This window comes from Conger conger, chromosome 1, assembly GCF_963514075.1.
Source record: "Conger conger chromosome 1, fConCon1.1, whole genome shotgun sequence".
NCBI classification, from domain to species: Eukaryota; Metazoa; Chordata; class Actinopteri; order Anguilliformes; family Congridae; genus Conger; species Conger conger.
This window is the reverse complement of record NC_083760.1, coordinates 43,744,725-43,760,124: the sequence shown is the minus strand read 5'-3', so window position 1 is coordinate 43,760,124 and position 15,400 is coordinate 43,744,725. Positions and strand designations below refer to the sequence as shown.

General features: G+C 40.2%; 1 protein-coding gene across 5 annotated transcripts in view; it reads right to left on the bottom strand.

Moving 5' to 3' along the window:
• The window catches only part of hectd1 (HECT domain containing 1), a 113,049-nt gene extending 98,275 nt beyond the window's left edge, over positions 1–14,774 (bottom strand). For 4 of the 5 annotated variants that reach the window (XM_061232673.1, XM_061232701.1, XM_061232709.1 and 1 more), the window contains exons 1-2: positions 14,515–14,774; positions 5,529–5,834 (exon numbers count right to left, since the gene is read on the bottom strand). In XM_061232673.1, coding sequence (XP_061088657.1) covers positions 5,529–5,668 — 140 coding nt within the window. In that variant the 5' untranslated portion in view covers positions 5,669–5,834; positions 14,515–14,774. The remainder of the gene's footprint in view (positions 1–5,528; positions 5,835–14,514) is intronic. The other variant, XM_061232683.1, reaches the window with a different exon arrangement.
• Between the last annotated feature and the right edge of the window lie 626 nt (positions 14,775–15,400).

The window sequence follows — 15,400 nt, the reverse complement described above, 5'->3', positions numbered from 1 at the left end:
TAGACCTCCAAGGCAGGATTGTCTTGAGGCAAAAATTTCTGCTGCTTTGAAGGTCCCAATGAGCACAGTGGCCTCCATCATCCGTAAATGGAAGAAGTTTGGAACCACCAGGACTCTTCCTAGAGCTGGACGTCCGTCTAAACTGAGCAATCGGGGGAGAAGGGCCTTAGTCAGGGAGGTGACCAAGAACCCGATGGTCACTCTGTCAGAGCTCCAGCGTTCCTCTGTGGAGAGAGGAGAACCTTCCAGGAGGACAACCATCTCTGCAGCAATCCACCAATCAGGCCTGTATGGTAGAGTGGCCAGACGGAAGCCAAAAGGCACCTGAAGGACTCTCAGACCATGAGAAACAAAATTCTCTGGTCTGATGAGACAAAGATTGAACTCTTTGGCGTGAATGCCAGGGCGTCATGTTTGGAGGAAACCAGGCACCGCTCATCACCTGGCCAATACCATCCCTACAGTGAAGCCTGGTGGTGGCAGTATCATGCTGTGGGGATGTTTTTCAGCGGCAGGAACTGGGAGACTAGTCAGGATTGAGGGAAAGATGAATGCAGCAATGTACAGACATCCTGGATGAAAACCTGCTCCAGAGCGCTCTTGACCTCAGACTGGGGCGACGGTTCATCTTTCAGCAGGACAACGACCCTAAGCACACAGCCAAGATATCAAAGGAGTGGCTTCAAGACAACTCTCTGAATATCCTTGAGTGGCTCAGTCAGAGCCCAGACTTGAATCTGATTGAACATCTCTGGAGAGATCTGAAAATGGCTGTGCACCGACGCTCCCCATCCAACCTGATGGAGCTTGAGAGGTGCTGCAAAGAGGAATGGGCGAAACTGCCCAAAGATAGGTGTGCCAAGCTTGTGGCATCATATTCAAAAAGACTTGAGGCTGTAATTGCTGCCAAAGGTGCATCAACAAAGTATTAAGCAAAGAATGTGTTAGCTGTGAATACTTATGTACATGTGATTTCTTAGTTTTTTATTTTTAATAAATTAGCAAAACTTAGCAAAAAAAAAAATATATATATATATATTTCAAGTTGTCATTATGGGGTGTTGTGTGTAGAATTTTGAATTTATTCCATTTTGGAATAAGGCTGTAACATAACAAAATGTGGGAAAAGTGAAGCGCTGTGAATACTTTCCGGATGCACTGTATATCCCCAAGCCTGCTTTATTTATTCCAGAGCCTGCCAGTAAATTTCCTGATTGGGACAAACATATCTCAAGATTCATTTGGCAGGAAAAAAACTTTTCACTTAGCATGTGTACTAACAAGCAGGTAATCATAAGTGAATTGCATTCAAAAGTCACATTTTTAAACGAAAAAGGGAAATCTTGTAAACTCATTGGAAGGGGGGTCATTGTTTTGTGATTTAAATTCCTATTTTACTATTTTGAGAAAAGAGTATCACACATCCACAGAATATAGCTAGACCCTTATTAACTAAAAGGGATTTTGCGAACAGCCATTAGCAATGTATTTAGGGATCACTATATCTTGGTATGTACTGGTGTTCATGATGACATCTTAATAGGTGCTCCAGGACTAGAATACCTAGAATAGAAGGTATCAAATGAGTCATGCAGCAGATGCGGCAGCATGGCGGTTTGATACCTTGGTCCCTTGATGACTTAACTTTGTCAATGACCAAATATGTATGGACCTGGCTGCCTATGTATATATACCATCCCCTTCAAAAGATTCGGAACAGCAAGGCCAATTCCTGGGATTGAGATAAAGATGAACACGAGACAAGAGTTCGGAAATTCTGTATTTATTTCCAGTCAAAGGTTTTATGCTCCCTAATGAAGTCCTTTGTTGTGTTTTGGGCCATTGTCTTGCTGCACGATGAAGTTCCACCCAATTAGTCTGGATGCATTTCTCTGTAAGTTGGCAGACAGAATGCTTCTGTAGACTTCTGAATTCATCCTGCTGCAACCATCATGAGTTACGTCAATAAAGATTAGTGAGCCCACTCCAGAAGCAGCTATGCAAGCCCAAGCCATGACACTTCCTCCACCATGCTTCACAGATGAGCTTTGGATCATAAGCAGATCCCTTCTTTCCCCACACTTTGGCCTTTCGATCACTTTGGTAGAGGTTAATCTTGGTCTCATCAGTCCATAAAACTTTGTTCCAGAACTTTTGTGGCTCATTCCTGTACCTCTTTGCAAATTGTAACCTTGCCTTCCAATTCTTACTACTGATGAGTGGTTTGCATCTTGCGGCATAGCCTCTATATTGCTGCTCTCTAAGCCTTCTTTGAACACTTGATTGAGATAATCTCCACAGGTGTTTACGATGTCACGGACTGATGTTTTGGAGTTTATCTTCACAGCTCTGACAATGTTTAGATCATCAACTGTTGTTGTTTGCTTTGGTTTGCTGTTGCTCAGTATGCTAGCGGTTTCTTTTTCAGGACATTCCAAGTTGTTGTACAAGCTATCCCTAATGCTTGTGCAATGGCGCTGCTTCTTATTCTTATATGTACTTAGGGTATAACAGGTGTAGGGGATTTACCTGCCATTGCTTGAAAATCAGTCTCATTATGTACATATAGCTTACATTTACATCATTTTAATTATTTGTTAAAATTTCAAAATTAAGTGTAGGTCTAAAACAGTTTGAAATTGACGGCAGCTATTAATTAGTTTTAACTATCAAATTACTACCGACGATCAAACTCCTGAATCACGTAGAGTTCTTTGGACGGATCAAAGTAAGCTACATAGAATATTTTGAATAAATTGACACAGGCAACAATCCAAACCATTTATTTGGCATGTGCCTGTGGCAACATACAAATCAAAACAACTAACAATTAATAACTAAAACGAGTATAATGCTATAATAGGGTGCGGCTAACTATGGGGTTGTAGGAGAGTGTTTGGATAAGAGTAGGGTGTGTTTGGATCGCGAGTCAGGGGTCGTGCCTGGTGTATAATGGAGTCTATAATATATGGTGTATAATGTGCGTGTATGATGGAGTCTGTGCGCGGCCACGGATGCCGGGAGGTTCAAACATATAGGACACAGGAATGGTATGCTGAAAAATGGTGCGACCTAAGGGAGTATCGAAGTTGGTTTTGAGCAGCTAAGATACACTTCGGTGGCTAACCTTGGATCTGCGAGCCATCGCAGATACAGATTATGTATAAATTATGTACTGATGGTTAGAGCATGCAGGAAAGGAAGGAGGAGATAGGGAGATAGGGAACAGGAAAACGCTTGCGCAGTTTCTCTGGCCTAACTAATATTCCCTCCAGCAAAACAAAAATACAATGGCACACTCAAAATACAAAGTATCTGTGTAAGCAGTTACAGCCATATTGGTTTCTCAAACTTTGACAGTAGAAGCAATCGGTGACGTTCGTTCCATATCATAGAGTTCAGTGGTGCATAGCCAGCCACCTACATTCCACACCATGTAACCACAGGAGCTGCACTAGCGGGGCTTTTTTAAAAGCCTAGATTTAAATTAAATTTTCCCAGCATTAGATATCTGACTTGCATTCAGTTCAATATAGCTAAATATTTCAAACTTTTTCAAAATTTTCTAACTTTATTTTGGGCCATCTCAATAGTTAAATGTCAACATTGTAAGTCCGATAATGGTAAATCAGCCTAATTGCCAAATTAAATATTTACATTTACATTGACATTCTAACCTCACAGTTGCAGAAATCCCTGTAGTTTACATCCACTGGTCGATCGTGTGTCATTTTAAAAAATGCATGGGTTCAAATTCTCTATCCCCCGTCGCTATGGCTTCTGCCTGATAGACTTGATTGGCATGTTATCTGTAAATATGCAGCTGAGAACAACTTTGTGACAGACCGGGTTGTGCACTCAAAATTCCGTGGTCACGCATTATTTGGTTGATAGATTATCAGCCGGGTCCATTTTAGCATAGGTGACTGGTCTAATGATTTAACATTCCTGCCAATACAGGTCTCTAAAATTTGATACATTCTTACGGTAAACTTGCATTTCCAATGCATTTTATATGGCGTGGGACAATTAACGTGTCCATTTTTCGTTGAACAGGGAATTTTCGCTTCCAATATCCAATAGATAAATAGCCTAATGATAATGTATTGCTTTACTTTTATACAGATACCGCATAGTGGAAAGCGAAGTTCAGTTTGTCGTTAGTTTGAATTTGCGTGTCAACGAATAAACATGGATGAAGAAACACCATAGAATAAACATTAAGTGTACCAACATCTACAGATTTAAAACACACAAAAAATATTTGATAACTATAGTAGTACTGTAGCATTCAATTCCATGCGGTGTTTGCATTCTGAACCCTCTAAATCCTTGTGGACAGCGTATTGTAATATTTAGTGCAACATTTGTCCAATAACGTATTGTTTTGTTTATTTGTAGATACAGCATAGTGGAAAGCTACGTTCAGTTTGCGGGTAGTTTGAATTTGTGTGTCAACGAATACTCCAATACTGTAGCATTCAATTCCCTGTGATGTTTGCATTTTAAACCCCCCGAAATGGCCAGATTGCTTGCTCAAACTACTGAAGGTTGTCGACTGGCAGTTTAGAATAGTTTAGAACTGCAATAATATGCTTGGTGATGAACATGCATTTATTTTAAACTGAGCTTACCATTTCACCTTCAGAAAAAAAAAAACGGTTAGAAATTTTTTGTAACCGCTTACAAATCAGTTTTGGTTAACCGGTTAACCGTTCACACCCCAACTTCCCGGAAGACTTTATGGGGAAATGAGTGAGGTTGTGTGGGGAGCAGATGAAGCATCTTGATAATGTATTATCTTTAGTTGAAGGAGGAAAAACAAGATGGCAGTCCCCATTGAACTGCAAATCGCCACAAAATCAGTTGCTACCATCTTTTGTCTCTTCCTGAAGGTAACCCACTTGGTTTTGTTTTGCAAGAGTCAGAATTACTTTAAATATTATTAAAAGTAAGTTGCAGAATATGGATATAGATGATTGTGCCTGGTGCACACCACAGAGCCACAGGACAAATCCCTTTCAAATTTGATTAATTGATGACAATATTACCAAAAATTTGCATTCTGCATAGTTTTTAGCAGGTTTCCAAAAAAGGATTGATTGAGGTCCATTGACTGAAGTTTTTGTGAAATACCCAACCCCCCATCAACAAGTCAAACATTCCACAATTTCACATCCCACTTATTATTCTAAAGCAGGCTTGCTCCTTATTTAGAAACATACTGAATAATAAAATATTTAGCCAATTAAATTTGCACGCTCACCTATATAAAATGGGGTCAACGTTACTGAAAATGCCGTCTTGTTGAGCTAACGGCCTTTTCATCGTCCTCAGAAATATTCACCCAGATAAGTGATTCCTTTGAAGTCCCACAAAGGCAGAGTCCTCCAATTAGATATAGGCATCGCAAAATACATTTTTTGTTGTAAGACATGAACGTTTTTTGGCATAGAGATTTTGGGTACAGATGAGCTCTGGCTCAGGGCAAAGGCTGATGGAGGTGACTGACAAGGGGAGGCACTCACGTTTCGAAGCAGCGGTCAACGTTGTCTGACATGAGCAGCAGCATGCAGAGCTGCTCCAGAGCGATGAGCTGCATATCTCTCTCATCCCCCTGGCCCATCTGGAGCCACTCCAGCAGGGTGTCTGGGTCCACGTCTGCCATGCTGACCCCGCTGTGCTCCTGATCTGGCCTGCGCCGAATCACAGCTTGAGCAGGCGATGCATCCGCCAGGAAGGTGTAAAAAATGTTTTTTTGTTCGTTTGTTTTTTTAAATCAAAAAACCAACAGGGAAATCACAGGCCCTCCTTAAGTCTCATGAAGTCTTCACCTGGAGGGGGAATCAGGACATGGACATTTTAGTAAAGATAGTCAGATCCCCAATGTCTGAATTATATTTCATATACCGTACAGGCACACATTATGGAAATACATAATTGCATTTATAAACAGATTCTGGCTATTAATGTTTTGCAACAATTCCTCTTTTAGGCATGTAATATGCAAGAATGTAATAAGACCATTATTTCCTAATCTTGGTTTTAATGTTAATTGGTTTATATATTAGTACACACCATAATAGAGTGCTAGAGTTCATAGTCCTAAAACCCAGGAGAGCATTTTGAACCATAGCTTCCCCCTGCAGACTTCACATGCTTTTAGATTCTCATCATAATAAAGTCCTCAAACACCTGTCTGACAGATCTGAAACACTCTTCAGGAGGGAGGTATGATTGGGTCAGTGACTATGGTGCACAGAAGACAAACTACAGAGGCTACACTGCAAGTTACCACTAACCAGAACCACCAGTTAGCTGCAAAAAACACGATGGCCAGGTTAGTTTGCCAAGTATATAAAGGAGCTTGCAGGGTTCTAGAAAAAGATCAAGATTGACTTGTATCAGAGTGACGGTGCAACTGTGGAGACTAAAAGGAACTGCCCAAGAACCAAAGCACCCATCTCAGAAACAAGGTGGTGGGGCTCTCGTGGCTTAGGCACGTACTGCTGGCACAAGTCCTGGCTCACTTTTCTTCATTGATGGTGCATTTGCTGATAGCAGCAGCAAGCTCACTGGACAATGTATCATCCTATAGCAAGGCAATGGTCCTAGACTGCTAAAGCAACAAATTAATTTTTCAAAACCAAAACTGGAAAATTCTTACTGGTGAAGTCGTTCACCTGATTTTTCCAATTGTTCAGTACCAGTCAAAAGTTTGGATACACATTGCCCATTTCTGCTGTCAAAGTGCAGATTCTCAGCTTTTATTAAAGGGTATTTTTGTACATATTGGTTTCACCATGTAGTAATTATAGCACTTCTTATACATAGCCCCACATTTCAATGTTTGAGACAAATTAACATAATGTCAAATAAAATAGTCGTGTTTTGTATTTGGTTTATATTGTTTGCATGCCATTACTTGACCATGACCTGAAGACTGTGACCTATCAACATCAGGGTCTGGATATCATATTTTCAAGTTTTCGTACAAGTGATAAAAAAATCTCTTGGCATTTCAATAAATCACTATGGACTAGATTCAGCTGTAAATTACACCAAAAGAGTGCAGAATACATTTGTTGGCTAACTGGCTTTATGTCATCAAGGGTCCAAGGTATCATATGAGCCTATGCTGCAGCCAGATATGCTGTGGATACCACAAGGGACATTTCTCCTGACTCATTTTCCTGTTGAACTCAGTGGGAGAAACAACCCTTGAAGTAACTACTGTATATCTAGTAGCAGCACAGTTGTTTGCTGGTTTGATACCTCAGACCCTTGATGACTTAAAGCCATTTAGCCAACAAATGTGTTCCATACTGTATCAGCAGAATTTACAGCTGAAGCTAGTCCCACAACCCAATTTCCATACAGATCCATTCAAATGCAAAGAGTATCACTTGTAGGACAACCTGAGAAATATAGCTGCAAGCAGCAATGAGCGGGCCCAAGCACCATGGGCGTAGCCGCCTTGGTGGCATAGTTGTGCCAATGACATGACAAGATGTTGGTGCCGCTATTTGAATTTTCACTTTCTGTTGCCAGATGGTGGCACTATTATGTTGAGCCGTTTTTGGTATATGGATTTGAATACACTCCAAAAATAAACATATTTCTACATTTTCTGCCACATTGGAAGATGTCGAGTGAAATTAAGGCCACAATCATGACTATCCTGAGACCATTCAGACCACATTTGGTGTGAATGCGACAAACCCCCTAGGAGGAGTACTGAAAAGTTTAGTACATGTGAAAATGCACAAAATCCAAAATGGCTGACTTCCTGTTCGCATATTTGCATCGATGCGAACGAGGAATGTGTTTGTCTTGAGGAGCCCCACATGGCTACCGAATTAGGTGCATGTAGCTCAAAGTGCCTGCCCACAATAGACTACAATGCGATAGGGGGGTGCTGACAATGCGATAGAGGGCACTGTGGAGTCCCTCGGCCACGCCCAGGTCTGAGCATCTGATAGATTCTGATGACCATCACTTCTGATGTGTGTGCCAAATTTCAAGACTTTTTATACATGCAAGCGCCTCAAAAATGTGCAAATAAATCATTCATCAAAAAGACAGAAAATGGCAAGGTGTGTCCAAACTTTTGACTGGTACTGTACATGCATTTAATATGGTGAACAGGAATTAACCACCGAAAAAGGTAGAAGCTGAAGATGCTGTACCTGGAAAAGCATCACCAGAAATGATAGTTAACATGACTACTTTATTTTAAATCATCTTAATATGTCCCAAAAATTATGGTGTCCTGAAATGGGGGGCTACGGTGCAGTCTGGACGTATTTGGACGTCCGTGGTACACTTTCTGTTCTTTTGGCTCTGTACTCCAGCACATTGGATTTGAAATTTGAATGAATATAAAGTGCAGACTGTCATCTTTATTGAAGAAAATGTTTCACACACTGTTATAAAATATATCCATCCATCCATCCATTATCTGAACCCACTTATCCTAATCAGGGTCGCAGGGGCTGGAGCCTATCCCAGCATACATTGGGCGAAAGGCAGGAATACACCCTAGAGAGGTCGCCAGTCCGTCGCAGGGCACACACACCATTCACTCACACACTCATACCTACGGGCAATTTAGACTCTCCAATCAGCCTAACCTGCATGTCTTTGGACTGTGGGAGGAAACCGGAGTACCCGGAGGAAACCCACGCAGACACGGGGAGAACATGCAAACTCCGCACAGAGAGGCCCCGGCCTACGGGGATTCGAACCCAGGACCTCCTTGCTGTGAGGCGGCAGTGCTACCCACTGCACCATCCGTGCCGCTGTTATAAAATATATCTCCTTCTGAATTGCTAAGTAAAATGGGCCGTTCCAAACATTGTTCGGAAGAACGTCACTTCATTAAAGTTGATTGGGGAGGGGAAAACATACCGCAAATTACAGGATTCTCAGCTAAAATAATCTCAAACGTTTTAAAATGGAAGAAAAAAAAAAGCCCTTAACAAGCTGAGGAAAACGAGCAACTACTGTTAAAATGGATCAAAGAATAGCCAGAATGGCAAAGATTCAGCCATTAATCAGCTTCAGAAAGATCAAAGATGATCTACAATTAAAGTGCTGTTACAGTCAGAAGATGTTTGATCGCAGCTAAGCCATCAGCAAGAAGCCCCCATAAAGCACCATTGTTGAAAAAAGGGCATGTGCAGAATTTTCCAAGCAACACATCGATTGGCCCAAAGAGAAATGGCGTTACATTCTGTGGACTGATGAGAGTATAATTGTTCTTTTCGGGTCTAGTGGTCGTCGACAGTACGTCAGACGACCCCCAGGTACTGAATTCAAGCCACAGTACAGTGAAGTATGGTGGCGCAAAAATCATGGGATGGAGATGTTTTCCATACTACGGTGTTGGGTTCGTATACCAGGGATCATAGATCAGTTTGAATACATCAAAATACTTGAGATTATTTTGCTGTATGCTGAAGAGGAAATGCCCCTGAAATTGGTGTTCCAACAAGACAACGACCCCAAATACACAAGTAACATTTTGGTTCCAGACAAAAAGGATTGAGGTAATGGAGTGGCCAGCTCAATCACCCAACCTCAACCCCATTGAAAACTTGTGGGGTGACATTAAAAAAGCAGTTTCTGAAGCAAAACCAAAAAATTCACAGAAATTGTGGAATGTAGTTTGTTCATCTTCGGCTGAAATACCTGTTTCTAGGTGCCAAAACAACGGTTATGCAACTAAATATTAGAAGTTAAATCTTGAAAAGTTTCTTTGAAGGAAGTTTGAAGAGAAAAATGTCGACTGACATTTTTTTGAACAAATTAATATTCCTTTTCTTTGAATAATGAAAAAAAGAATAATGCAGACTTGATACAATTTGCTGATGCTTTGATTTGGAATTGAATGTTTAATGTTTCCACTACATTTGAAATATTGAACTAAAAGCAGTTAAAAAATATTTGCACTTTATTCACTTTTTTTTTAAACACACTGCTATTTATTTGAACACAACTGTATGCCATACAACATGCTAACCACAATAAATTGTTTGGAACATCATCATGGGCAAGTGTTAATGTAGTTAAATTAAGAAATAAGTAAATTTATTTTGTATGCTCTGCTTGACACAACTATGGAATTAATGTGCGCATGGAAAAAAAAGTCCACTATTTATATCAAATCCATCAAGGTTATCTTTTATTTTTATTTTTTTAATGGTTCACTGTGACAATGAAGGACCTGAGAAACATATAAATACAAAGTGACAAACAGGAAGATAGGGACAAAGTCATTTTTTATTGGCTCTGTACTCCACAATTATAGTGTAATCAAACAGTGCACATGTGCTGGACGTGCAGATTCTCAGAAAGGGTACATGTACCACTTTGGTTTCACCTTAGAGAAATGACAGCAGTTTTCTATTAGGGGTGTGAATGGTTAAATGTTTAAATGGTTAACCGAAACAGAGTTGCAAAGGTTTACAAAAAATTGCTAACCAATTACCAATAATTTCTTCTGAAGATGAAATGGTAAACTCAGCTTAAAAAAAATGCGTGTTCACCACTAGGTGTATTATTGTGGCAATCGTCAAGCTACAGTAGTTATAGCAAGCAATCTGGTAATTTCAGGGGGTTTAAACTGCAAACACCACAGGGAACTGAATGCTACAGTATTATAGTTATCAAATAATTTCTCTAGCCGTTGGTTGACATATGGCTTATTGTAACTTTGTCGTTTAAGGTTCACAGAAGATCTGTGTTAATTCGTTGACATGTAAATTCAAACTTCCAGAAAACTGAACGTAGCTTTCCACTATACGGTATCTCGATATAAATAAAGCAATACATTATCATTAGGCTATTTATCCATTGGTTGGCATTTATAAATGCTTGGCATTTATATAGCGCCTTTATCCAAAGCAATGTACAATTAATGCTTCTCATTCACCCATTCATACACACACTCACACACCAACGGCGATTGGCTGCCATGCAAGGCGCTGACCAGCTCGTCAGGAGCATTTGGGGGTTAGGTGTCTTGCAAAGTGAAATCATTAGACCAGTCGCCTATGGTAAAATAGACCCAGTGTTAGCATATTATATCAGGCAAATATCGTGTGGCCGCAGAATTTTGAGTGCACAATCCCATCAGTAACAAGTTCTTAACAGCAGCATATTTACAGATTTCATGCCAATCAAGTCTATCTGGCAGAAGCCATAGGGAAGTGGGATGAAAACCGATGCATTTTTAACAATTGACCAGCATGGCTGGACGTTAACTACAGGGATTTAACTACAGACTTCTGCAACTGTGAGGTTACCCTGCACAATGTCAATGTAAATATAAATCTTTAATTTGGTAATTAGACTATTTTTTTACTTACAATGTTCACATTTAACTATTAAGATGGCCCAAAATAAAGTGTGAAAATGCTGTTAAATATGTCAGTACTCCAGTTTTAAAATAACATTTTAAAAAAGAAGATACGACCCCGAGCGGTCATAAGCAGTATTGGTTACACCGTTAACAGTTCACAAAATGGGATGGCAACCATTTACAAAAACTGATGATGTCACCTCCCTACTTTTTACACATACAGTGAATTTCATCATTTGTGAGAAATGCATTTTATTTCTGTACTACTAATTTTACATTTGCAATCAAACAATTCCATGAGATCAACTTCTGGTGTAGCCTACTGTATTCTCATATTTGAAATGACAATGCACTTTTCTTTAACTGAATTCCACTCTCATAAAACCCTGAATATTAAAAAGGGTACATAAACTTTGCAGAGTGTTGGATGTTAGAATTAAGTGATTTGTCGTTCACTTCGGTGTAAAAGGGAAACTCCGCACAGTTTCCCAAATAGAAATAGCCTAAAGAACAACGCATTATTACATTCCAAATGTCACCTTCACTATTACAGTACGCTAGGTGTGATAGCAGGTACTTTAGCAAAATACATTAAATCTGTCAAAATGCCTAAATTAAAGTCTAAAGTATTGCGTTATTTTACCCAGAAGGACTCAAACAATGGGACGCGCCTGAGGCATTTTATGAAGCGTCCTTAATGGTCTCGTCCGTAGCATTCAAAAAGATAGATGATTCAAAAAAAGGAACCAATTACAGATCACCTCCATGAAAGTTAGCTTTGCATATACATTTTTAATACTCCGGTTTTACAAAAACATTTTCTGAAAAATGACAGACGTTACATTAGCGGTTGCAGTTAGCCTCTTCTAGAATTCTACAATTAACCATTAAAACTTAATCCTAACATTTGCGAGTGAAAAACAAGTTCAGTGAGCTTTCAAAAAGCTATTAAATGAAGTTGACTGAAAAGACCTATTTTTGTGACAAAGCATTCTCCACTGTAATGGTAATAACATGCCGTTTTATTAATACAATGGCCAAATTAAGTCTGTAATCCAAAATACACTCGAAAAAAAAGGGTAAATGTGAAAGAAGTTTAATTGGGAATGAAGTTTATTTTTCCATGCTCAGCTTGATATTACTGTGGAATTGCCCACTTCCCTAAACAGACTTTTCAGTTCTATAATGATAATGCTTAGTTCCTCATAATGAAGAAGGGCACTGCTGCCCCCCCATTGTCAGAACCTGCAAGTATTTGAGACCGCGGTGGAATTAGTGCTCACACGCCACCTGGTGGTGACTGTGTGAACAAGTAAAAAAAATAAAAAATAATAACACCGGCAGATCTCCCAAGTGCCAACTGAAAGACAAAACCACTGTACGTCAGGAAATGGGCTATTGTATCAAACCTGGCCAGCTGCCAACATCCACAGTATCACTCCCTCATGCAATCAACATAACAGATACAGATACACATTCAAGATACAGACTGTTTTACTAACCTGATGGTGAAAATAATGTTACACTGTAGATGTAACCTGAAAGTAACAAATAACCTGACGCCACAGTGGTTGGGTAACGCTGGCCTAATACAACAAGTCCCAGATAATAATGCAACTTATCCTCCAGGCAGGTCTACAGTACACTTCTGTGAATACTTCCAAAGACTGGTTAAACTGGTGGGGAAGAGTAAGGCAGATTAACACTGCAGTTAAATAAGCAGGGCACAACTGTACCATCCAGCGGGTTATGCAACCATATTCTTCAAAGGTATTGCTCAAGTATAGGACAGCAAACAAGTTCTCAAAAGCCTTCTATGGAGAGATGAAAGACCCTTGTTCGCACCCTTCTGGTGGAATACAACCAAAACCAACACAATATAATTAAACCTCAGGCCTTGAGCAAACTGACCTTGTCAAGTTCAGGGGCTAGGGGTGTCCTTGCTCACAAACAATATTTCAAGAATCAGCGCAGATTAGTGTTTTACGCGTACTGACAGGGTAAATGTGGCTAAAGGAGCAGAGGAATATAGGAATACAAGGTTGGCTATAGCAAGCGAGGTGAACAGTAAGCAGTTGCGATACCCACGAAAATGTAGCCAGCCAGTGTGACGATATATTGAACTTAGACGAGATGCATGTGGGTGCAAGAGAAAAAGTTTTAACCAGTCATTATAAGAATCTCACTTTCATTGGTCAACGTTATTTAGGTTGTGGTCAACATTGCAATTAGCGAGCTCGAGCTAACGTTACGCATTTGGTTCAGAGTGAGCAGAAAGTTTGCGTATGTTGGCAAGCAAACTATTGCATAGAGGGGACCTTAACATTAACATACTTCAAGCCAGCTACGTGGCTAACACGCAAGGTTGCTAGCCTAGGAAACTTAAGCCAAGTAGCCTAGCTGGATACGTAGCCTAACGTTATCCTATCGTGAAGTTAGCCTAGCTCGAAAACATGTTACCGTTTCACCATTTTATGAAATTAATACTTCATGAGAATACTAGTATGACGTAGCTCTGTAAACATGTAAATGTCCTTATCTAGTAAGCGAGAGTAAGACTAGGCAACGTTACTTATTTCTCGGCAATTTACCTAGCTAGCTAAATTTAAAGCTAACATTCGCTAGACTATAACGTTAACTAGGCTAGCTAATGTCCTTTCCCCTTACACGTACCTGCTTAGCTAACATTAGCGCATTATGGGCCCAAGATGGATAGTTACATTTTTATATCGACTAGCCAGTCAGCAATCTCGGCAATTATACTCAGTATTAGCTAGAAAAATCTATTTAGCAAAGCTGGTAGACATCCAAACGTTTCTCACGTTAGGTAACTAGCTAGCTAACCAGCCATTTGGATTTGTAGCAAGCTGCATCTGGTGACCAAAAAAGATTGCTAGCCAGTTAACGTAAACGTAACTGGCTAGCCGGTGATCATCTAACGTTACAACGTAACACAATTTGAAAATGATAATTCCCAAGTTAATTGTATGAGAACATTATTTGTTCTTGTTTGATTAAACCCGTTAATTCACCCTGACCACAATCCACCGGAAAATGGCCTGATATTTTCATCCAAACCGCGAGGCTAAAGTTACACGAGAGCCTAAGGCCTCGACAGTTCGGTCAGCTGCACGACGCAGGAAACTTACGCTGTGTGGCGGATCCTCTCCCCAACAGAGCGAATAAACACTCACCGTCTTTCAGCTGATGAAATGAAGAAAATGGCTACACAACCAATAAAACACGAAAAAACAATAAGGTAAAACAAATAATATTTAATCCCCCTTCAAGACGGAACGGTCAACGTGAATTTAAGGACAATTAATTGTTCAGGACGAACCGCTGAGCCGTCGAGGGGAATTCAGTATCTAGCTCCCCGACGTACGCATCACGAGGCTCAGCAGCACCACACAACTTGTAGCAACTATATTCATATCACGAGCAGACTGCACTGCGCCTGTCTGTGGTGGGGGCGCCAAATTCTAATGACAAATTTGCCCCATTATGCCATTCACCACAATTGATTTAAGTGAATGTAAAGTGGCTGCAACAATAGCCGTACATCATCACAGAGGGATGTATCCACTACACATCCACCAAATATATAACACACATTTCAAGTCAGACATAAATTCTGCATGTTAGGATTGTGTGGAATTAATTCATGCAAGATGACATTTTGTAACAATCCGAAACGAAAACGAGGCTGAGGTGGTAAAATATGGAAAGTGTTAACCCATAATACAGGCAGTGGTAGCACAGAATGTCACTCCTAGATGAGAGAAAGTGAGCCAGGGGTGTCCTTTCATAAGAAGTTACACTTTGCCATGGTCATGTAGGTCAAATGTATGCCCAAAATATAAGACAATCGCAATAGGGGGCGCCGTGGAGTCCCCAGGTCATGCAAACTTTCCACAGGGAAAATTAAAAGGACAAAAGCTCAAACAAAGCTCCGGGTATACAGCCAGGTTAGCTAACATTAACTAAGTTAGCTAGCTCTAATTGGTCAACAAACTAGGAGTTCAACTTACACAG